Genomic DNA, 23,463 nt, shown 5'->3' with positions numbered 1-23,463 from the left:
GATGTTGTTACCTATCCTCACCACCTGGGGGCGGCCCGTCAGGAAGTCCAGTACCCAGTTGCACAGGGCGGGGTCGAGACCCAGGGTCTCGAGCTTGATGACGAGTTTGGAGGGTACTATGGTGTTAAATGCTGAGCTGTAGTCGATGAACAGCATTCTCACATAGGTATTCCTCTCGTCCAGATGGGTTAGGGCAGTGTGCAGTGTGGTTGAGATTGCATCGTCTGTGGACCTATTTGGGCAGTAAGCAAATTGGAGTGGGTCTAGGGTGTCAGGTAGGGTGGAGGTGATATGGTCCTTGACTAGTCTCTCAAAGTACTTCATGATGACGGAAGTGAGTGCTACGGGGCGGTAGTCGTTTAGCTCAGTTACCTTAGCTTACTTGGGAACAGGAACAATGGTGGCCCTCTTGAAGCATGTGGGAACAGCAGACTGGGATAGGGATTGATTGAATATGTCCGTAAACACACCAGCCAGCTGGTCTGCGCATGCTCTGAGGGCGCGGCTGGGGATGCCGTCTGGGCCTGCAGCCTTGCGAGGGTTAACATGTTTAAATGTTTTACTCACCTCGGCTGCAGTGAAGGAGAGTCCGCATGTTTTGGTTGCGGGCTGTGTCAGTGGCACTGTACTGTCCTCAAAGCGGGCAAAAAAGTTATTTAGTCTGCCTGGGAGCAAGGCATCCTGGTCCGTGACTGGGCTGGTTTTCTTTTTGTAATCCGTGATTGACTGTAGACCCTGCCACATACCTCTTGTGTCTGAGCCGTTGAATTGCGATTCTACTTTGTCTCTATATTGACGCTTAGCTTGTTTGATTGCCTTGCGGAGGGAATAGCTACACTGTTTGTATTCGGTCATGTTTCCGGTCACCTTGCCCTGATTAAAAGCAGTGGTTCGTGCTTTCAGTTTCATGCGAATGTTGCCATCAATCCACGGTTTCTGGTTTGGGAATGTTTTAATCGTTGCTATGGGAACGACATCTTCAACGCACGTTCTAATGAACTCGCTCACCGTATCAGCGTATTCATCAATGTTGTTGTCTGACGCAATACGAAACATATCCCAGTCCACGTGATGGAAGCAGTCTTGGAGTGTGGAATCAGATTGGTCGGACCAGCGTTGAACAGACCTCAGCGCGGGAGCTTCTTGTTTTAGTTTCTGTTTGTAGGCAGGGAGTAACAAAATGGAGTCGTGGTCAGCTTTTCCGAAAGGAGAGCGGGAGAGGGCCTTATATGCGTCGCGGAAGTTAGAATGGCAATGATCCAAGGTTTTGCTAGCCCTGGTTGCGCAATCAATATGCTGATACAATTTAGGGAGTCTTGTTTTCAGATTAGCCTTGTTAATGGACGCTACCCTGGCGTCAGAGCTGGGCATCCCCACTAAGCCCCTCTCTATTCCCATGAATATTAGAGCACTGGACGGGCACGCTAAAGGCCGTGTCACCCACAATACCACCCCCATCAACCTACGTGGGTCAGGGAACCACAGCGAGACGATCCAATTCCTGCTCATTAAGTCTTCTCAGGTTCCCGTGGTATTGGGATTCTCTTGGCTCCAGCGACACAATCCCCTTATTGACTGGTCTGCTGGTGCCATCATGGGCTGGAACCCATTCTGCCACGCTCATTGCCTGAAGTCGGAAGTCGCCCCGGACCTCTCCACTCTTTCCGTGGAGTACCAGGACCTCCGGGAGGTGTTCAGTAAGGCCCGGGCCCCTTCGCTTCCGCCGAAACTGACCATATGACTGCGGGATTGACCTTCTCCCAGGCCCCACTCCGCCCCGGGGACAACTGTACTCTCTGTCAGGTCCGGAGATCAAGACTATGGAGGCCTACATTGAGGACTCCCTAGCTGCAGGGTTAATCCGTCTTTCTGCCTCCCCCGCCGGAACAGGGTTCTTCTTTGTGGAGAAGAAGGACAAAACCCTGCGCCCATGCATCAACTACCGGGGCCTCAACAACATCACTGTGAAGAACCACTACCTGCTACCACTCATCTCCTGGGCCTTTGAGCCACTCCAGGGGGCCACCGTGTTCTCCAAGCTGGACCTACGGAACGCCTACCACCTGGTGTGGATATGGGAAAGGGACGAGTGGAAGACTGCCTTCAACATGGCCAGCGGTCACTACAAGTACCTGGTCATGCCATTTGGCCACGTGCGCCACATCTGACAAGTTCTCCAAGTTTGCGGGACACCACCGGGAGGGGCAGAAAGACGGATTATCCATCCTGGGTGGACAGCCATACCCGGGGTGCCGAGCTCCGGTGGCGGTCCGCTTGTTGTCGATACCTGGAGGTGGTCTTGAGAAGAGCCGACCGGGCTCTCTTCCAGGAACGACAACAGCGATGGACAAACATCTGGGCCGAAGGTATGCCGACCTCTTCCTCTTGCTCAGGGAAGAGCGGGGGCTGATAACCCAGGGAACACTCAAAGAGCGAGAGACCCTTGGCAGAGCAAGGCAAGGAAGGGTGCTATCTATTGTGCTTGAGGCCATTTCACAGCCGCCGTTCAGACCGCTGGAAAGCATGTAAATGAGATGTGTAATAAACGACCACTTTACATATAGCCAGTAAGACTAGCTGTCACCATTGGCTTCGGCTAATGGGGATCCTAATAAATCAAAGTACGTCCATAATCTCATGGGGAACTCCCTGCACAGGAAGGCCCATTTCCTGCCAGCGTCTATCCCACTGGATAGTGGAGGCTATTATACTGGCGTATAAAAGCAAAGTTTATCACCCTCGGAGGGCTTGAGAGCTCACTCCATTAGAGGTATGGTGGCGTCATGGGCAATGTTCAAGGACATCTCTGTTCATCTACCTTCATGAGGTTCTACCGACTGGTTGTCACTGCGCCCTCGTTGGTGCATTCAGATCTCAATGTCAGGTTCACTGAGGGGTGATTCCGTCTAGACTACCTAGCTTTGGAGAGTATACGAGTGCTATGGGAGTTGGCTATATCCTCATAGTGAGAGACCAAAACAAATATTTAAAAGAGAACTTATTAAGGTTACTTACGTAACCTCTGTGCTCTGACACAAGTACTGTAACCTTAGGTTATTATACTCAAATGTGGATAAATGCACGGCTTCTTTTGACCAAAATCCTGGGCCCAGTTTTTTAAAATTCTTAATCTGGATCAGAATGATTTTTTGCTGTCCAAAATCAGATTGGTCTTTTTTTTTAGCAAGTTCTTCAGAAAATAAGTGGATAGGATCATTTTGATCCCGATACTACAATATAAAGATCACAGATCTGAATTTTCAGTGTGTTTTTTAAACCTTTCACCTGTCTAAATCCAACCTGAATCCACCCATCCATTAGAATCATGATCATCCAGATTTTTTCAGCATTCAAAACTATCCTAATCACAACTTTTTTGAATTTTGAAAAACGCAACTACAACATTTAATCTTGATTGAAGTTCAGATTGTATTAGCAAATCCGAATCCGAATGTTCCTAATCTAATTCTTCAGTTTCGAAAAATCCAAATATAAGATTTATCTGATTGCTAAAATCCAATCAAATAAATGTTTTTAAAAACTGGGCACGGGGCTGACCACCCACTACTGACCACCCAGTGAGCACAACTGGTTGTGTCGTCCACTGCTCACTGTGCACCAACCATTGGATTGGTGGAGGCATAGCCTAGTGGGGGTTTCCACCATATTTCTTATACCAGTCATTTCCTTTCAAATCAGGGAAGTAGACAAGTTCACACTTTGGGAGGAAGGAGAGATCATTTTGTATATATAGTGTATGTGGACACCCCTTCAAATTAGTGGATTCTACTATTTCAGCCACATCCGTGGTGTATAAAATAGAGGACACAGCCATGCAATCTCTATAGACAAACACTGGCAGTAAAATGGCCTTACTGAAGAGCTTCATGAAATGGGTTTCCATGGCCGAGCAGAGGTACACAAGCTTAAGATCACCATGTGCAATGCCAAATGTCGGCTGGAGTGGAGTAAAGATCGCTGCCATTGGATTCTGGAGCAGTGGAAATGCGTTCTCTGGAGTGAGGAATCACGCTTCAACATCTGGCAGTCCGACAGACGAATCAGGGTTTAGTGGATGCCAGGAGAACGCTACCTGCCCGATTGCATAGTGCCAACTGTAAAGTTTAGTGTAGGAGGAATAATGGTCTGGGGCTGTTTTTCATGGTTCGGGCTAGGCCCCTTCGTTCCAGTGGAGGGAAATCTTAACGCTACAGCATACAATTACATTCTAGACTATTCTTTGATTCCAACTTTGTGGCAACAGTTTGGGGAAGGCCCTTTCCTGTTTCAGCATGACAATTCCCCCGTGCACGAAGCGAGGTCCATACAGAAATGGTTTGTCGAGATTGGTGTGGAAGAACTTGACTGGCCTGCATAGAGCCCTGACCTCAACCCATCGAACACCTTTGAGATTAATTGGAACGCAGACTGTATGCCAGGCCTAATCACCCAACATCACCTCAACCTCACTAATGCTTTTGTGGCGGAATCCTGCAGGGACTTGCTTCCAATGTTCAAACATCTACTGGAAAGACTTCCCAGAAGAGTGGAGGCTGTTACGGCAGCCAAGGGGGGACCAACTCCATAGTAATGCCCATGATTTTGGAATGATATATTTGACGAGCAGGTGTCCACATACAATTACACTACATGACCAAAAGTAAGAGTAAAATAAGAGTAATTCGGACATAGCCCTGAAGAAGGCTACTGTCACCATTTTCTGTGTCAGTGGGATTGACAAAGCTTCTAATAGGTTCTAGTTGTTTCTCTGTAGAGAGGGTACGGAGTTTGTGTCTCGAGAATATACTGTGTGCAAAGATGAATGACCTGCAGCCTTGATTTGAATGACCCACTTACACTCACTGGTAAAACATGGCAACCAGAGGAGGAGAGTGTATTTATCTGACGCTCTTCACCATTGGTTCATAAAAGATCCACCCCTTCCCCTTTAAAAGTCTATGACTTTTACAGTAGAAGAGAAAGACGCGGAAGAGAGCTCGAGTAAAACTGGTATCCTGGACATTTGCTTAATCAAGAAGACATGGAAAGGTAATTTGAATGACTTTACTAAAATATAATAGTTTGCAGATCGGCAACATTTAGCACTGTTTTTTTGTGTACAAAGCACTCAGAATGGTTCTTGAAGGCAGGTTTAACAGGCAGCAGATGTCATACTTTCAGTACCTTTTGTTCTCTTTTTACAGTGTACTAAAGTGGATGGAGAAGCTGCTGGTTCTGCTGTTTCTGATCTATGGTTGTTATGCTGAACATCAAGGTGAATGATCTCTCAAGTTTTCACTTGTAATTTTAACCATGTAGTAGATCTGGCCCTACATGGACTTAACTGTGCAAATATTTGCTGTCACTGAGTGTCCGCAACTTCTCTTCCGATCATGTTGCATTGCAAATATTGTTAAACTAATCTGTGGTGAAATAACAAAAAAAAAGCTCTATATTTTCATCATACTGGACATCAAGACATACTAGGTCAAGTTGATTTCTGTTACATTTCTGTTGGTGAGCCTTTCTCCTTCTCTCATTTTTAACCCATACAGATCTCTCAGGGAAAAAGTTCATCATCCCAGTCGAGACAAGAGACTCGTTTGTAAAACTCTCTGGCAACGTCTCAAAGCCTGTTACTGCTATGACCATGTGTCAGAGGTTCTTCACTGAGGAACACCGAGACCAGTCCCTTTTTCTCTAGCAACCCCCTCTGATTCCAAAGATATCAATCTGTGTATGCAATCAAAGGGTGGGTATAAACTGAATATCAGAGGAAATTCTGTTACTATCAGCGGTTTGCCAGAAAATAGAAATGCATGGATATCTTTTTGTGGCACCTGGGACTCTAAAACTGGTCTCACCCAGATGTGGGCGAATGGGAGACGAAGTGCATCGAAGATTCTTAAGCCAAATGGCCCTATAAATGGAAAACCAAGTATAATCTTAGGTCAAAACCAAGGCAGTTATGGTGGAAGTTTTGTAGCATCACAATCCTTTGTGGGGGATGTTACTGATGTACACTTCTGGGACAGTGTCATCTCTCCTTGCCAAATCAAATTGTATATGCAAGGGAAAAACTTTACTCCAGGAAATATTCTCAACTGGAAAGCATTGGAGTTCACTACTGGGGGAGGGGTGTTCAAGGAGATAAGTGACTATAACTGTTAGTGAACCAAGAGCAATACATTTGTACCAGGTATTGCTAATGTGTTAAAATGTATTATGATTACTGTCATCATCATTTGTATGTTCATAGCAGCTTTCACTTTAAAAGCTCTGTTACGAATCAATATCCCATATTTTTATGTTCCTGAGTATTCAATTCATAGAAAAGAATAGTGCAATAAAGTTTCAATCATTTCTGATAAATGTTTATCTGTCTTTTATTTAGCGTTTGTATGCAGATGACTTCTGAAATAGTGTGAAGTGTTATTTTCAAAGGAGAATGAAACCGAAAAAGCAAGATGTCTTTATTGACATTTTTCCAGTGTGTCTGTGTGCACAAGGTCGTTGTGTAAACAGAAGATGAGTGACTTTGCTGGCCAATTGCAACTACCAGGCAGAACCACAAGCAGCTCTGTATTAACGCTGGAGTTCATGCACCAGCGTGTTGAAACCACTTTCCTGCAACTAAAAACCCACAAGAATAAACCAGCAGATCAGTTGATCTCATGTTACCGTGTCAAGCTTTGATTCCAAACAGCTGCGTCTAGGTTCTCTACTCCCGCTCCTTATAGGCCTATAACTCCTAGTCTGGTAATTGATCTAAAAAAAAAGACTTATTGTAAGAATATAGGATTATATTTCATACAAACATGTAATCTTAAATATCAAGATAATTATAATATCATTTGTGTCATTTATTTTAAATAACTTGATGAGACAATTTGTTCGAAAGCCACCGTCCGCCATATTGGTAACCTACTCCTCATGTCCCCTATTCAGGGGCGCAACTTTGGTTTTAGAAGTGTTTACATTTTTGAATCCAGTCGGATAAACACTCCAAACAGCCTACCCGACCGCTCGGTGGCGTCTGCATGGTCATAAAGCACACCGTTTCCTTGTTTTGTATCACATTCCATTGATTAAACTGAGCAGGACAATTTCAGAATGTGGGTGGAGCCCCACTGTCCCCAGTGAAAGTTGCACCCCTGCAACTGTACACTGAGTGTACAAAACATTAGGAACACCTGCTCTTTCCATGGCATAGATAGACTGACCAGGTGAAAGCTATGGTCTCTTACTGATGTTATCTGTTAAATCCACTTCAATCAGTGTAGCTGAAGGGGAGGAGACAGGTTAAAGAAGGATATTATTGCCTTGAGACAATTTAGACATTAGACATGTGCCCGGCTGGCGCACATGTTTGAGTGTGTGAGTTTTTCATGCTCAACTGTTTCCCATGTGTATCAAGAAAGGTCCACCACCCAAAGGACATCCAGCCAGCTTGACAAAACTGTAGGAATCATTGAAGTCAACATGGGCCAGCATCCCTGTCGAACGCTTTAGTCAGCTTGCAGATCCTTAAATGAGCATAGCCTTATTTCTATTACAGCATATTGGATGACTGTCATTCATATTCCATTCACCCAGTTCAATGTAACAGCAATAGATTTAGGGTACTACATGATACACACATTTTCCCTATACCCATCATGAGGTTCAATGGAAGCATATGAATGAAAGTTTACAATGTCGGTACGCACAGGTTGAGAGATACATTTGAGGACACAGACAGTGACACATGCACACATTCAATACCGCCTTGCACGCTCTTACCTGCATCTAGTTGATATAGGATGTAATCATTAGTCCAACAGTTACAGACGAGAGTTTCTATTGGACAAATTCATGTTTATCCCTGTTTTGTTCAGTTTGCTTCCGTTTAAGAAATGTTTTTCAACAGAATAGGCGGAATGAATACAACCCTGATCACGTGTGAACACACAGTCAAATTGTACTCGTTCTCGCATCTTTGCGCTCTCGTCCTCTCCCCCTTCCCTTCGCTTGTGGAATTCAATGCACAACACATCAGCTGTATGTGACCAGGCTAAAAAACCTTTCCAAGCCAAAGCCTACATCGTTGTCACCATATTAGCTAAAGTAACGTCCTAGTCAACATAGCTAATATAACTAATGGGCTAGTAAACCCGCTACAATCATGCATTAACATTAGTGTACAGTCAGTAAGCAGTTACATCGGTGGGCCAGGTGGCAATAAATTAGTAAAAACAAAAGCTTACCTTGACTTGGAAGAGTTTCAGGGTTGTGATGGATAGTCGTAGCCAGCTAGCTAACATAGCATCCCTCTGCTTGAGCAGGGTGTTTCAGTAGGCCAAACTAGCTAGCTGCATACTTACAATTACTTACTAGCTAAGTAATTGAAACTGAAAGTGAGAAAAAAAAATGACAATCTCTATATATATTTCTCTCTTGCTTCTCCTTCATTTTTGAGTAAATTAATTAGATCAAAATTGTTCAATTATTATTTTTCTCTCTTTGAGTCAACTACTCACTACATTTTATGCCGTGCAGTGCTAGCAAGCTGCATTCATTACTAGATTCATTTTCTGATCCTTTGATTGGGTGGACAACATGTCAGTTCATGCTGCAAGAGCTCTGATAGGTTGGAGGACGTCCTCGAGATTGGTGTGGGAAGTTATCATAATTACTGTGTAAGTCTATGCTTAATCAAGAAGACATGGAAAGGTAATTTGAATGACTTTACTAAAATATAATAGTTTGCAGATCGGCAACATTTAGCACTGTTTTTTTGTGTACAAAGCACTCAGAATGGTTCTTGAAGGCAGGTTTAACAGGCAGCAGATGTCATACTTTCAGTACCTTTTGTTCTCTTTTTACAGTGTACTAAAGTGGATGGAGAAGCTGCTGGTTCTGCTGTTTCTGATCTATGGTTGTTATGCTGAACATCAAGGTGAATGATCTCTCAAGTTTTCACTTGTAATTTTAACCATGTAGTAGATCTGGCCCTACATGGACTTAACTGTGCAAATATTTGCTGTCACTGAGTGTCCGCAACTTCTCTTCCGATCATGTTGCATTGCAAATATTGTTAAACTAATCTGTGGTGAAATAACAAAAAAAAAGCTCTATATTTTCATCATACTGGACATCAAGACATACTAGGTCAAGTTGATTTCTGTTACATTTCTGTTGGTGAGCTTTTCTCCTTCTCTCATTTTTAACCCATACAGATCTCTCAGGGAAAAAGTTCATCATCCCAGTCGAGACAAGAGACTCGTTTGTAAAACTCTCTGGCAACGTCTCAAAGCCTGTTACTGCTATGACCATGTGTCAGAGGTTCTTCACTGAGGAACACCGAGACCAGTCCCTTTTTCTCTAGCAACCCCCTCTGATTCCAAAGATATCAATCTGTGTATGCAATCAAAGGGTGGGTATAAACTGAATATCAGAGGAAATTCTGTTACTATCAGCGGTTTGCCAGAAAATAGAAATGCATGGATATCTTTTTGTGGCACCTGGGACTCTAAAACTGGTCTCACCCAGATGTGGGCGAATGGGAGACGAAGTGCATCGAAGATTCTTAAGCCAAATGGCCCTATAAATGGAAAACCAAGTATAATCTTAGGTCAAAACCAAGGCAGTTATGGTGGAAGTTTTGTAGCATCACAATCCTTTGTGGGGGATGTTACTGATGTACACTTCTGGGACAGTGTCATCTCTCCTTGCCAAATCAAATTGTATATGCAAGGGAAAAACTTTACTCCAGGAAATATTCTCAACTGGAAAGCATTGGAGTTCACTACTGGGGGAGGGGTGTTCAAGGAGATAAGTGAAGTGAGTGAGAACCATGAGCCTCCAGATCAGTTGATCTCATGTTACCGTGTCAAGCTTTGATTCCAAACAGGTTTTGCATTACGTGTTATTCCTTTACTATTGTACATAGTCAATTGTCAAAAATGCAGAAGATATTTGACAAAGGACTAATAAGAGTACTTTTTACTTTTTTACCCATCATGAGGTTCAATGGAAGCATATGAATGAAAGTTTACAATGTCGGTACACACAGGTCGAGAGACAAATTTGAGGACACAGACAGTGACACATGCACACATTCAATACCCCTTGCGCACTCTTGCCTGCAAGCTGATATAGGATGTAATCATTAGTCCAACAGTTACAGACGAGAGTTTCTAGACAAATTCATGTTTATCCCTGTTTTGAGTTTGCTTCCGTTTAAGAAATGTTTTTCAACAGATAGGCGGAATGAATACACCCCTGATCACGTGTGAACACCATGTTCTCGCAGAATTCAATGCACAACACATCAACTGACCAGGTTAAAAAACCTTTCCAAGCCACAGTCTACATCGTTGTCACCATATTAGCTAAAGTAACGTCCTAGTCAACATAGCTAATATAACTAATGCGCTAGTAAACCCGCTACAATCATGCATTAACATTAGTGTACAGTCAGTAAGCAGTTACAGCGGAGGGCTCCGGTGACAATAAATTAGTAAAAACAAAAGCTTACCTTGACTTGGAAGAGTTTCAGGGTTGTGATGGATAGTCATAGCCAGCTAGAAGTCAATGTACCCAGAGGAGGATGGAAGCTAGCTGTCCTTCAGCTACCCTACAGAGTGCTGTTGAGGCTACTGTAGACCTTTGCAAATTGTGTGTTTTAATCAATTATTTGGTGGCATGATTATATTTAGTATAGTTTTATCTAAAAAGGATAACTTTGAAATGTTTTAAATTATACTTTTATGATTTCAGTGAGGAGGATGGTCCTCCCCGTCCTCCTCTGAGGAGCCTCCACTGATGACAACATGGCGCAATCCACTCGACTGCCTTCATCATACAAACGCAAGTCACGTAACTTTATCCAAATACTACTTGGGTGGTGGGATGGCTCACCACTGCCATCTGCTGTATGGTAACTAAACTGCTCCATGGCACTCCATAATGCTTTGGAATATATATATCCTTGACTCTTGAGTTTGCTCATTCTGATATTTATTAATTTCTTTATTTTTACTTTTTGGATTATGTGTGTATTGTTTTGTGTTACTAGGTATTACTGCACTGTTGGATCTAGAAACACAAGCGTTTCGCCGCACCTGCGATAACATCTGCAAATCTGTGCATGCGACCAATAAACTTTGATTTGATTTGCATCAGGGGAATATTACATTTTCTAATTAGAAGAGTGTATTCAGTAAATACTCAGGAAGCAAGAAAATCGTATTATAGCATATAATAATGTTGAAACAGCTGAAACAGTTATCACACACATTGAAAGACAGATAAAAAATCATGCTAGTGTTCAGGCAACATTATCAAAATCACTCTTCTCCTTGAACACATTCCCCTCAGTTATGTACTCTAATGCTTTCCAGTTTAGAATATTTCCTGGAGTGAAGGAATTCCCCTTCACATGAAAATCGGATTTGTCAAGGAGGGAGGACACTATCCCATAAGTGGACATTGGCCAGGTCCCCCACAAAGGACTGTAATCTATGAAAGCACCACCCCATATGTGTATTGCTCTTAACCTAAAATAATACTCCGAAGTGACAAACTTCCATGTACTTCACTTCCCATTTATCCAGAGTTGGGTCAGACCAGTGTAAGAGTCCCAGGTCCAGCAGATGGAGTTCCATTCATTCTTATTATCTGGCAACCTCAAGAAATCCAGTCCAGCTTCTTTGATGTGCACTCAGTATGCTCCCCTCACATATGGTTTGAACAACAGCAAATCCTTATCATGACGGGCCTGCCAGTGAGACAATGGACTGGCCTCTGCCAACCTCAGAGAAGAACCGCAAGCACACGGTCATAGCGGAAATGGGCGTCTGGATTTTAGCAGAGTTTCACATGGAAAGTGTTACTCTCCAACAGGAACGAGAACACTGTCCCTGAGAAATTGGAAAGGGTGTGGAATTGATTACAACATGATATCATGTGTCAAACATAGCCTGAATTAGAGATCATCAACTAGATTCAGCCTCGGGACGATTTTCTGTTGAGTGTATTGTCAGAGAGCCGAAACTTAATTACAAACCATTTGTAGACTGCAAATTGACCGCAGGAAGCCCAAACATACAGTGCATTTGGAAAGTATTCAGACTCCTTGACTTTTTCCACATTTTGTTATGTTACAGCTTTATTCTAAAATTGATTAAAATGTTTTATCCCCCCCTCATCAATCTACACACAATACCTCATAATGACAAACCAAAAACAGGATTTAAGAAGTGTTAGCAAAGTTATTAAAAATAAAAAGCTGAAATATCACATTTACATAAGTATTCAGACCCTTTACTCAGTATTTGGTTGAAGCACCTTTGGCAGCGATTACAGCCTCGAGTCTTCTTGGTTATGACACTACAATCTTGGCATACCTGTATTTTGGGGAGTTTCTCCCATTCTTCTCTGAGGTCCTCTCAAGCTCTGTCAGGTTGAATGGGGAGCGTCACTGCACAGCTATTTTCAGGTTTCTCCAGATGTTCAATCTGGTTCAAGTCACTCAAGGTTAGAAGGTGAGCGCTCTGGAGCAGGTTTTCATCAAGGATCTCTCATTAATCTGCACCGTTCATCTTTCCCTTGATTCTGACGAGTCTCCCAGTCCCTGCCGCTGAAAGACATCCCCACGGTATGATGCTGCCACCACCATGATTCACCAAAGGGATGGTAACAGGTTTCCTCCAGAAGTGACGCTTGGCATTCAGGCCAAAGAGTTCAATCTTAGTTTCATCAGAACAGAGAATCTTGTTTCTCATGGTCTGCGAGTCTTTAGGTGGCTTTTGGCAAACTCCAAGCGGGCTGTCATGTGACTTTTACTAAGGAGTGACTTCTGTCTGGCCACTCTACCATAAATGCCTGATTGGTGGAGTGCTGCAGAGATGGTTGTCCTTCTGAAAGGTTATTCCATCTCCACAGAGGAACTCTGGAGCTCCTTCAGAGTGACCACCTCCCTGACCAAGGCCATTCTCCCCTGATTGCTCAGTTTGCGGCCACTGTGTTCTTGGGGACCTTCAATGCTGTAGAAATGTGTTGGTGTCCTTCCCCAGATCTGTGCCTCGACACAATCTGGTCTCAAAGCTCTATGGACAATTCCTTCAAACTCATGGCTTTTGCTCTGACATGCACTGTCAACTGTGGGACCTTATATAGACATGTGTGTGTCTTTCCAAATCATGTCCAAACAATTGACCAAAAGGTGGACTCCAATCAAGTAGAAACATCTCAAGGATGGTCAATGGAAACAGGATGTACCTAAGCTCAATTTTGAGTCTCATAGCAAAGGGTCTGAATACTTATGTAAATAAGGTACTTCTGTTTAAAAATTTTAATAAATTAGTAAACATTTCGAAAAACCTGTTTTTGCTTTGTGATTATGGGGCGTTGTTTGTAGATTGAAGAGGAAAAATATTTATTTAATCAATTTTAGAATAAGGCTGTAACATAAGAAAATGTGGAAAAGGTAAAGGGGTCTTTACACATTTAGGCTAGACACATTTAGGCTAGATACATTACTACCGTATAAATATTACAATTCCTAAGGCTATTGACAGGACAAAATACCTGTTATCGCAGTTATAAAATAAAGAATGATAAAAAAATAGTGCTTTAGCGGAGACCAGACGTTTCTCCTCTTTCATTTAAAATGGATAATTAAGTTCTCCTGGACATGCTTATGCCTATCTGATTTTCTTTCAAATACAAATAGTGCTTCCATGTTCCAGAGAGCTCGAGACTTGTACCAATCTTCACAGGAATTTGTATGCTTTGAAAGGGAAATTAAGTCTTCCAAGTTTATGGAGGGAGGGAGTAGGCTTGGGGTATCCCCAGTCCAAATGTGCAGTCATATCTATGGTGGTTGTTGGTCAGCTACTCTCATATCTCCCACTCATCGACTGAAGGGTTGAGCTCCCTCTTGTGTTACCTCTGGCAGCGTTTCTTTGCTAAATAACTTTCTCGGGTGTTCGCCTGTTTTATTACTCAAGATTCTTTATGACTTGCCTAGTTAAATAAAGGTTAAATATATATATATATTTTTTTAATCTCCTTCATGCTTCTCTGGCCATCACGTCAGAAAACTTCAAGGAGCTGATGGCCACGAGCGTGCTTGCTATCCATTTGGCGGAAACCAGCTAATTGTGTGCAACTGCAACCCACAATGCGGGCGTTCCTGCGTGGGTGGCGTTCTTGTTCCTGCATGAACACCCCTCCCTTAAGCACCCCACTGGTCCTGCATGAATGCACCCCCTTGAGCACAACATCTTCATGATTGTGTGACACGTTTGAATATGGGTCAAAAGGGGAATAAAAGTATTATGTGTTTTTCGCCCTCAACCTAATTTCTACCAGAATCCTCCTTCGGTAAAACAGTGACCGACAGGCGGGCGTGAAAGACATTGTCTACCGGTCGTCCCTGCCCCGTGTACTAGCTATAGCTAGCTATTGTTGTCACCCTCTGCCGATTCTTTATCGGCAGTTGGAATCCAACATTATTTACATTACTGCCACCTACTGTACTGGATCGCTCCAGCCTCCCTCCTGTGCCGGAGTCATAGCTTAAAAATGGACCAATAAAAGTATAAAAGGGGGTTTCTGCAGATGCAGGAATGCCCACATTGAGGAATGTGCCTCATGCTAGCCTGGGCAGCCGCTAGTGAGCGCTATGGATCTCCACTATCGTCTGTGCTCAGCTGGTAATACACTCATGTCCCCCGGCAACCAGGTTGTACATAGAACATCCTCCAAGGCCTCTAGACTAATTAGCCAACGAAAAGAGGGACAATTAGGCCAATGTCATTCCAAAAACAGTCCACTTCAGTTGTGATTTACTTCCTTTTTGTCAAGACCCGTGGTCCGTATTGACCCCGTTCTGTGTCCGGATGCGGAATGCGGACCGCCTATTGAGTATAGCTGTTGTATGCCTGGATTTGATCAGGAAGAGGCATGAGAGGTTAGCCTGGAGTTCCCATTATAACGATGCATTGTCCTAACAGGTTGTTTGTTTCCACAGGCTTCTGAGGCCATATGGAAGGGGGGGATTGGGAAGTGGGTGGGATGGCTTGGCAGAGGAGCTCCCATTTTGTGTATTCAGGGCCATGTTGATGTTGTTCCTCTTGTTTCAAACAAAGGAGGCCTGTAAATCTCTGAGGGCTTTACCTTCATACATGGAAATCAATTACTGAAGTATTCAACAATAGACCAGGGAATCAAAAAAACAGGAACCCTAAGAAGTGAGTTCAGAAATCCAGGGATGATGAGGGTGGATGGAAGTATGTGCTTGACCATGGGAATTTGAGGTATCGATGACTGTTAAATGGATAGTTCACCCAAATTACACAAATACATATCGGTTTCCTTACCTTTCCTTTCCTTTAGCAGTCTATGCTAAAAAGTTAGCATTTGGAGACAGTAGACAGGTACACAAAACCAAAGCATGGATTCCTGTCTTACCTTCCATAGACTGCTTACAGGGTAAGGAAACCAATATGTCATATTGTCATTTGTGTGAAGTACCTTTTAAAGCTGATGGGTATACCTCTGAAAAACTATAGTTACTGTAAACAATGAATAACAATCACAATATGAAAGTGAGGACACTAGGGCCATTTCTCCAAACACTTTTGTTTTAATAGTTAGCTTCACAAACACATCTGACTGATATCATGTACAAACATCAACTGACAGAGCACATGTTACACTGCAGAGTAAATTTGACCGTTAACAACAGGACTTTGTTTTAAATAGGCCAATCCTTCTGCAGGGCATGCACACGCGCACATGTACACACCGACTATGAACACAACACAACCATTCAGATGACCACATTGACAACCAGTTAAAATATGTATTCGCAGAACGAAAATAATACAAAATAAATATTTGTCGATGACTACATACCATAGGATTGTACTAGAGAGGACTTAATGTGTGTATTTTGATAGATATGTTTCATTACTTGACAGCCCACATCACACACAACCACCGATATGAACCAAAGAGAGTGTTGTTTTCATCACATGAGTTTGAGGGTAGAATAGGCTACAAATCTAGCATTTAAAATAATATATGTGTAAGTACTACAGTATCATAAACAACAATACAGTTGCTGCGAGTTAGGGGCAAGTAAATGAGTACAGTACAGTAACCAATAGAAAGGCATTTTATGTTTTGATTTAAATATCGCTCTGCCTGCTCCTCAACGGAGCGGGTTCAGAAAATACAGTCAAATCAAACTGCTCCTGAACATGTCCCCATAATCTCCCCCATCTCAATTTGGTCATATCCTTAGCAGGAAGCATCTGTTATGATTTCCTCTTGACACGGTCACGCTAATAGCTAGATCATGCTGCACAAAACAATATATACAGGGAGAGCCACAACACACAGGACATTCTCTTTGAATAGATATACCAGAACATTTTACACCAGTCACATTGAGGGAATGCCATAGGATGCCATAGGATGCCAGAGAATAAAACTTGACAGTGTTGCTACTTTGTCACCGACCCATCGTTTGTTCTCTTCACCACTTTCACAAAATTGTATGATGTGAGTACCAGCAGTGCTACGGGATAGCATCATTACATACACATGTTGTCAACAGCTGTCATTACATAGCCATGCGTTTTGGAATAAACACTTCATGACCATCTTTCATATGAATGAAGAGCTCATGGGTGAAACGCGACAACACACAATATGTAGCAACTTCTCATGGCATCGCGGAAGGAAGGAGGGAGTTTCGTGAAAATGGAAAAACAACAACAACACTTCACAACATTGCGAGGCTGGAGTGGGGCAAAGAGGAGCGCAGACACACAACTCACAAAACCGACACGTCACAACATGGCTCCTAGAGGGGGTAAGAGAGCCTGCAGTTTGGGGGTCCATGCAGAAACGTTTATAGAGGGAAAAGTCTGGGGGTGGGGGGTGGGAGGGGGTGTTGGTCTGGGATTTGTCAGGGATGTGGCCGAGCTGGTTTACTCGTCAAATCGCCCCTCCAGGATGCTCTCGAAGGAGAAGGGGACGAACTTGAAGCCCTGCCCCGTGTAGAACTTATTCTGGAACTCCACCCTAAAAAAAGAGACAAAAAGGACCGCTAAAGATCAGAGGTTTATTGAACAGGTCGATGGAGTTTTGGGACGAGGCCTCGAGCCAGCCGCCACAACACAAAACAAAGAAATGGTTGCCTCTCGAATGTTAAGACCAATTACAAATTATCATAGTCAATTATGATACTTCGTCCAACATTTCCTGGACATGAGTCAAAAAGCCTCAAATAAACTTGGACGGTCTTTGGACGGCACCATTATACCACATTTCGGGCTTTAACGAGCAGCATGTTCCTTCCTCAGTTACGAGGCCAGATGCTTGGCAGTAACACCATCTCCTCTCTGAATGAGAACAAACCTTAAAGAAGAAACATTTTAAATCGTGGAACAACTGCTGTCCCTACTTCGCTTTCAAGCTGGATTGTCCTACCGACAGTAGCTGAATATCTATTCAACTGGCTGAAAGCAACATACACAGCATCATCCACTTGCTGACAACTGGTGAGAAGCCAAGTGAAGTCAACTTCTTTTTTTGTGCTTACCCAACATTATTTACATTAAGAAAAGGATAAAATGTATTTTTAACAAGTGGAACACTTCCATTTGCATTTGATTTAAATAACCTGATGTTATACTGCTAAGCTACATGTAGCTAGCCACTTGTCGATCATCCCTTTCCCCAGAGAGGGGGTGGGGGTGGGGGTGGGGGGGGGGTGGGGGGGGGGGGGGGGGCAGTATCTTGCCAGTGACTGAGGCTGCACTTCATTGCCTCTCTCCTCTGTCCTCGTTTACTCCTCTGGCAGATCTGAGATACATGGATGGGTGGAAGGAAGCAATAGCTCCAACTAGTTTCCATCATACTGATTTCCCACAGTTCTATCAAATCTGCCAAGGGAAGTAAGCAAGGGCAGATGGATTAAGATAATGATAATCAATTGCACACAAGGTTCAACTGAAATCGTACTTCCGCTTTTAACCCTTTTTCCACATTTTGTTATGTTACAGCCTTTTTCTAAAATGGATTCCAAAAATGTTTTTCCTCAATCTACACACAATACCCCATAATGACAAAGTGAAAACAGGTTTTTAGAAATCTTTTCAAATTTACTAAAAATAAAAAACAGAAATACCTTATTTACATAAGTATTCAGGCCCTTTGCTATGAGACTCGAAATTGAGCTCAATTGTACGGAATTGTCCGTAGAGCTCCGAGACAGGATTGTGTAGAGGTACAGATCTGGGGAAGGGTACCAAAACATTTCTGCAGCATTGAAGGTCTCCAAGAACACAGTGGCCTCCTGTGTTCTTGGAGACAACCAAGACTTTTCCTAGAGTTGGCCTCCTCGCCAAATTGAGCAATCGGAGCAGAAGGGCCTTGGTCAGGTTGGTGACAAAGAAAAATTAAATTAAATCAAACTTTATTTGTAACATGCGCTGAATACAACAGGTTACTGTGAAATGCTTACTTACAAACCCTTTACCAACAGTGCAGTTCAAGGAAGAGTTAAGAAAATATTTACCAAATAAACTGAAGTAAAAAATAATAAAATAGTAGCAAAATAAAATAACAATAACTAGGCTATACACAGGGGATACCGGTATCGAGTCAGTGTGCGGGGGTACAGGTTAGTTGAGGTAATTTGTACATGTAGGTATGGGGGGGGGGCAATTTGTACATGTAGGTCCTGGATGGCAGGAAGCTTGGTCCTGGATGGCAGGAAGCTTGGCCCCAGTGATGTACTGGGCCGTACGCACTATCCCCTGTAGCGCCTTGCGGTCAGATGCCGAGCAGTTGCCATTCAAGATGCTCTCAATGGTGCAGCTGTAGAACTTCTTGAGGATCTGGGGACCCATCCCAAATATTTTCTGTCTCCTGAGGGGGCAAATGTGTTGTTGTGCCCTCTTCAGGACTGTGTTGCTGTGTTTGGACAATGATAGTTTGTTAGTGATGTGGACACCAAAGAACTCTCGACCTGCTCCACTACAGCTCCGTCGATGTGAATGGGGGCCTGTTCGTCCCGCCTTTTCCTGTAGTCCACAATCAGCTCCTTTGTCTTGCTCACATTGAGGGAGAGGTTGTTGTCCTGGCACCACACTGCCAGGTCTCTGACCTCATTCCTATAGACTGTCTCATCGTTATCTGTGATCAGGCCGACCACTGTTGTGTCGTCAGCAAACTTAATGATGGTGTTGGAGTCGTGTTTGGCCAAGCAGTCGTGGGTGAACAGGGAGTACAGGAGGGGACTGAGCACACACCTCTTAGGGGCCCAAGTGTTGGGGATAAGCACGTCAGGAAGTCCAGGATCCAGTTGCAGAGGGAGGTGTTTAGTTCCGGGGTCCTTAGCTTAGTGATGAGCTTTGTGGGCACTATGGTGTTGAACGCTGAGCTGTAGTCAATGAACAGCATTCTCACATAGGTGTTCCTTCTGTCCAGGTGGGAAAGGGCAGTGTGGGGCACAATAGAGATTGCGTCATCTGTGGATCTGTTGGGGCGGTATGTGAATGGGAGTGGGTCTAGGGTATCCGGGAAGATGCTGTTGATGTGAGCCATGACCAGCCTTTCAAAGCACTTCATGGCTACCGACGTGAGTGCTACGGGGCGATAATCATTTAGGCAGGTTACCTTCGCTTCCTTGGGGACAGGGACTATGGTGTTCTGCTTGAAACATGTAGGTATTACAGACTCAGTCAGGGAGAGGTTAAAAATATCAGTGAAGACACTTGCCAGTTGGTCCACGCATGCTCTGAGTACATGTCCTGGTAATCCGTCTGGCCCCGCGGCTTTGTGAATGTTGACCTGTTTAAAGGTCTTGCTCACATCGGCTACCATCACACAGTCGTCCGCAACAGCTGGTGCTCTCATACATGCTTCAGTGTTGCTTGCCTCGAAACGAGCATAAAAGGCATTTAGCTCGTCTGGTAGGCTCGTGTCACTGGGCAGCTCACGTCTCGGTTTCTCTTTGTAGTCCGAAATAGTTTTCAAGCCCTGCCACATCCGACGAGTGTCAGAGCCGGTGTAGTAGGATTACATCTTAATCCTGTATTGATGCTTTGCCTGTTTGATGGTTCGTCTGAGGTCTTATAAATGCCCGGATTAGTGTCCCGCTCCTTGAAAGCGACAGCTCTAGCCTTTAGCTCGATGCGGATGTTGCCTGTAATCCATAGCTTTTGGTTGGGATATGTTTGTTCGGTCACTGTGGGGACGACGTTGTCGATGCACTTATTGACGAAGCCGATGAGGTGGTATACTCCTCAATGACATTGGATGAATCCCGGAATATATTCCAGTCTGTGCTAGCAAAACAGTCCTGTAGCTATCATCCATGTCATCTGACCACTTCCGTATTGAGCGAGTCACTGGTACTTGCTGCTTTAGTTTTTGCTTGTAAGCAGGAAAACTTGGAGGATAGAATTATGGTCAGATTTGCCATATGGAGGGCGAGGGAGAACTTTGTAAGCGTCTCTGTGTGTGGAGGTAAGGTGGTGTAGAGTTTTTTCCCTCTGGTTGCACATGTGACATGCTGGTAGTAATCAGGTAAAACGGTTTTAAGTATTCCTGCATTGAAGTACCCAGTCACTAGGACCGCCACTTCTGGGTGAGCATTTTCTTGTTTGCTTATGGCCTTATACAGCTGGTTGAGTGCGGTCTTAGTGCCAGCAGTGGTTTGTGGTGGTAAAAAGACGGCTACGAATAATATAGATGAGAACTCTCTTGATATATAGTGTGGTCTACAGCTTATCATAAGGTACTCTACCGCAGGCGAGCAATACCTCTAGACTTCTTTAATATTAGACATCGCGCATCAGCTGTTATTGACAAATAGACACACACCCCTGCCCCTCGTCTTACCAGACGTATCTTCTCTGTATCTTCGCTGTAGTCGCAGCCAAAGGTGCTTCAACAAAGTACTGAGTATAGGGTCTGAATACTTATGTAAATGTGAAAAACGGTTATTGCTTTGTCATTGTTGGGTATTGTGTGTAGATTAATGAGGGGAAAAAAACTATTTAATCAATTTTAGAATAAGGCTGTAATGTAACAAAATCTGGAAAAAGTGAAGGGGTCTGAATACATTTTGAATGCACTGTACATACACATACTGTACATGCAGTACACATTCAGTGCCTTCAGAAAGTATTCATACCCCTTGACTTTTTCCACATTTGTTGTGTTACAGGCTGAATTTAAAACGTATTAAATTGAGATTCTGTGTCACTTACACACAATACCCCATAATGTCAAAGTGGAATTATGTTTTTAGAAATGTTTACAAATTAAAAATGAAAAGCTGAAATGTATTGAGTCAATTTACAGTGCATTGCGAAAGTATTCGGCCCCCTTGAACTTTGCGACCTTTTGCCACATTTCAGGCTTCAAACATAAAGATATAAAACTATATTTTTTTGTGAAGAATCAACAACAAGTGGGACACAATCATGAAGTGGAACGACATTTATTGGATATTTCAAACTTTTTTAACAAATCAAAAACTGAAAAATTGGGCGTGCAAAATTATTCAGCCCCTTTACTTTCAGTGCAGCAAACTCTCTCCAGAAGTTCAGTGAGGATCTCTGAATGATCCAATGTTGACCTAAATGACTAATGATGATAAATACAATCCACCTGTGTGTAATCAAGTCTCCGTATAAATGCACCTGCACTGTGATAGTCTCAGAGGTCCGTTAAAAGCGCAGAGAGCATCATGAAGAACAAGGAACACACCAGGCAGGTCCGAGATACTGTTGTGAAGAAGTTTAAAGCCGGATTTGGATACAAAAAGATTTCCCAAGCTTTAAAACATCCCAAGGAGCACTGTGCAAGCGATAATATTGAAATGGAAGGAGTATCAGACCTCAAATCTACCAAGACCTGGCCGTCCCTCTAAACTTTCAGCTCATACAAGGAGAAGACTGATCAGAGATGCAGCCAAGAGGCCCATGATCACTCTGGATGAACTGCAGAGATCTACAGCTGAGGTGGGAGACTCTGTCCATAGGACAACAATCAGTCGTATATTGCACAAATCTGGCCTTTATGGAAGAGTGGCATGAAGAAAGCCATTTCTTAAAGATATCCATAAAAAGTGTCGTTTAAAGTTTGCCACAAGCCACCTGGGAGACACACCAAACATGTGGAAGAAGGTGCTCTGGTCAGATGAAACCAAAATTGAACTTTTTGGCAACAATGCAAAACGTTATGTTTGGCGTAAAAGCAACACAGCTGAACACACCATCCCCACTGTCAAACATGGTGGTGGCAGCATCATGGTTTGGGCCTGCTTTTCTTCAGCAGGGACAGGGAAGATGGTTAATATTGATGGGAAGATGGATGGAGCCAAATACAGGACCATTCTGGAAGAAAACCTGATGGAGTCTGCAAAAGACCTGAGACTGGGACGGAGATTTGTCTTCCAACAAGACAATGATCCAAAACATAAAGCAAAATCTACAATGGAATGGTTCAAAAATAAACATATCCAGGTGTTAGAATGGCCAAGTCAAAGTCCAGACCTGAATCCAATCGAGAATCTGTGGAAAGAACTGAAAACTGCTGTTCACAAATGCTCTCCATCCAACCTCACTGAGCTCGAGCTGTTTTGCAAGGAGGAATGGGAAAAAATGTCAGTCTCTCGATGTGCAAAACTGATAGAGACATACCCCAAGCGACTTACAGCTGTAATCGCAGCAAAAGGTGGCGCTACAAAGTATTAACTTAAGGGGGCTGAATCATTTTGCACGCCCAATATTTCAGTTTTTGATTTGTTAAAAAAGTTTGAAATATCCAATAAATGTCGTTCCACTTCATGATTGTGTCCCACTTGTTGTTGATTCTTCACAAAAAAATACAGTTTTATATCTTTATGTTTGAAGCCTGAAATGTGGCAAAAGGTCGCAAAGTTCAAGGGGGCCGAATACTTTCGCAATGCACTGTATATTCAATTATTTTGTTATGGCAAGCCTAAATAAGTTGAGGAGTAAAAATGTACTTAAAAAGTCACATAATAAGATGCATGGACTTAACTCTGTTTGCAATAATAGTGTTAACATGATTTTTTAAATGACTACACCCCCTCTGTAGCCCACACATACAATTATCTGTAAGGTCCTTAAGTTGAGCAGTGAATTTTAAGCACAGATACCACCACAAAGACCAGGGAGATGTTTCTACAAGAGCAGACATTGAATATCCCTAAAACTCAAGGCCAAATATACACTGGAGTTGCTTACCAAGACGACATTGAATGTTCCTGAGAAGCCTAGTTACAGTTTTGACTTAAATTGTCTTGAAAATCTATGGCAAATGGCAATGATCAACAACCAACTTGACAGAGCTTGACAAATGTTTTAAAGAATAATGGATAAATATTGTACAATCCAGGTGTGCAAAGCTCTTAGAGACCCA

The 23,463-nt window shown here is 43.2% G+C and overlaps 1 protein-coding gene and 3 pseudogenes across 4 annotated transcripts in view; 2 read left to right on the top strand and 2 right to left on the bottom strand.

Annotated features, from left to right (window-relative positions):
* The first annotated feature begins 4,927 nt into the window (after window positions 1-4,927).
* Window positions 4,928-6,372, top strand: LOC139367528 (C-reactive protein-like; annotated as a pseudogene).
* A 2,321-nt stretch (window positions 6,373-8,693) lies between these two features.
* Window positions 8,694-9,882, top strand: LOC139367283 (C-reactive protein-like; annotated as a pseudogene).
* Window positions 9,883-11,311: 1,429 nt separating this feature from the next.
* On the bottom strand, window positions 11,312-12,633 carry LOC139367282 (serum amyloid P-component-like; annotated as a pseudogene).
* Window positions 12,634-15,614: 2,981 nt separating this feature from the next.
* LOC139368218 (V-type proton ATPase 116 kDa subunit a 1-like) overlaps window positions 15,615-23,463 on the bottom strand; it is a 40,480-nt gene continuing 32,631 nt past the window's right edge. For all 4 annotated transcript variants that reach the window (XM_071106879.1, XM_071106876.1, XM_071106877.1 and 1 more), the window contains exon 22: window positions 15,615-17,082. In XM_071106879.1, coding sequence (XP_070962980.1) covers window positions 16,989-17,082 — 94 coding nt within the window. In that variant the 3' untranslated portion in view covers window positions 15,615-16,988. The remainder of the gene's footprint in view (window positions 17,083-23,463) is intronic.

Source organism: Oncorhynchus clarkii, chromosome 16 (assembly GCF_045791955.1).
Source record: "Oncorhynchus clarkii lewisi isolate Uvic-CL-2024 chromosome 16, UVic_Ocla_1.0, whole genome shotgun sequence".
NCBI lineage: Eukaryota > Metazoa > Chordata > Actinopteri > Salmoniformes > Salmonidae > Oncorhynchus > Oncorhynchus clarkii.
Note: the sequence above shows the minus strand (reverse complement) of the source record. Positions and strands in the feature narration are given on the sequence as shown.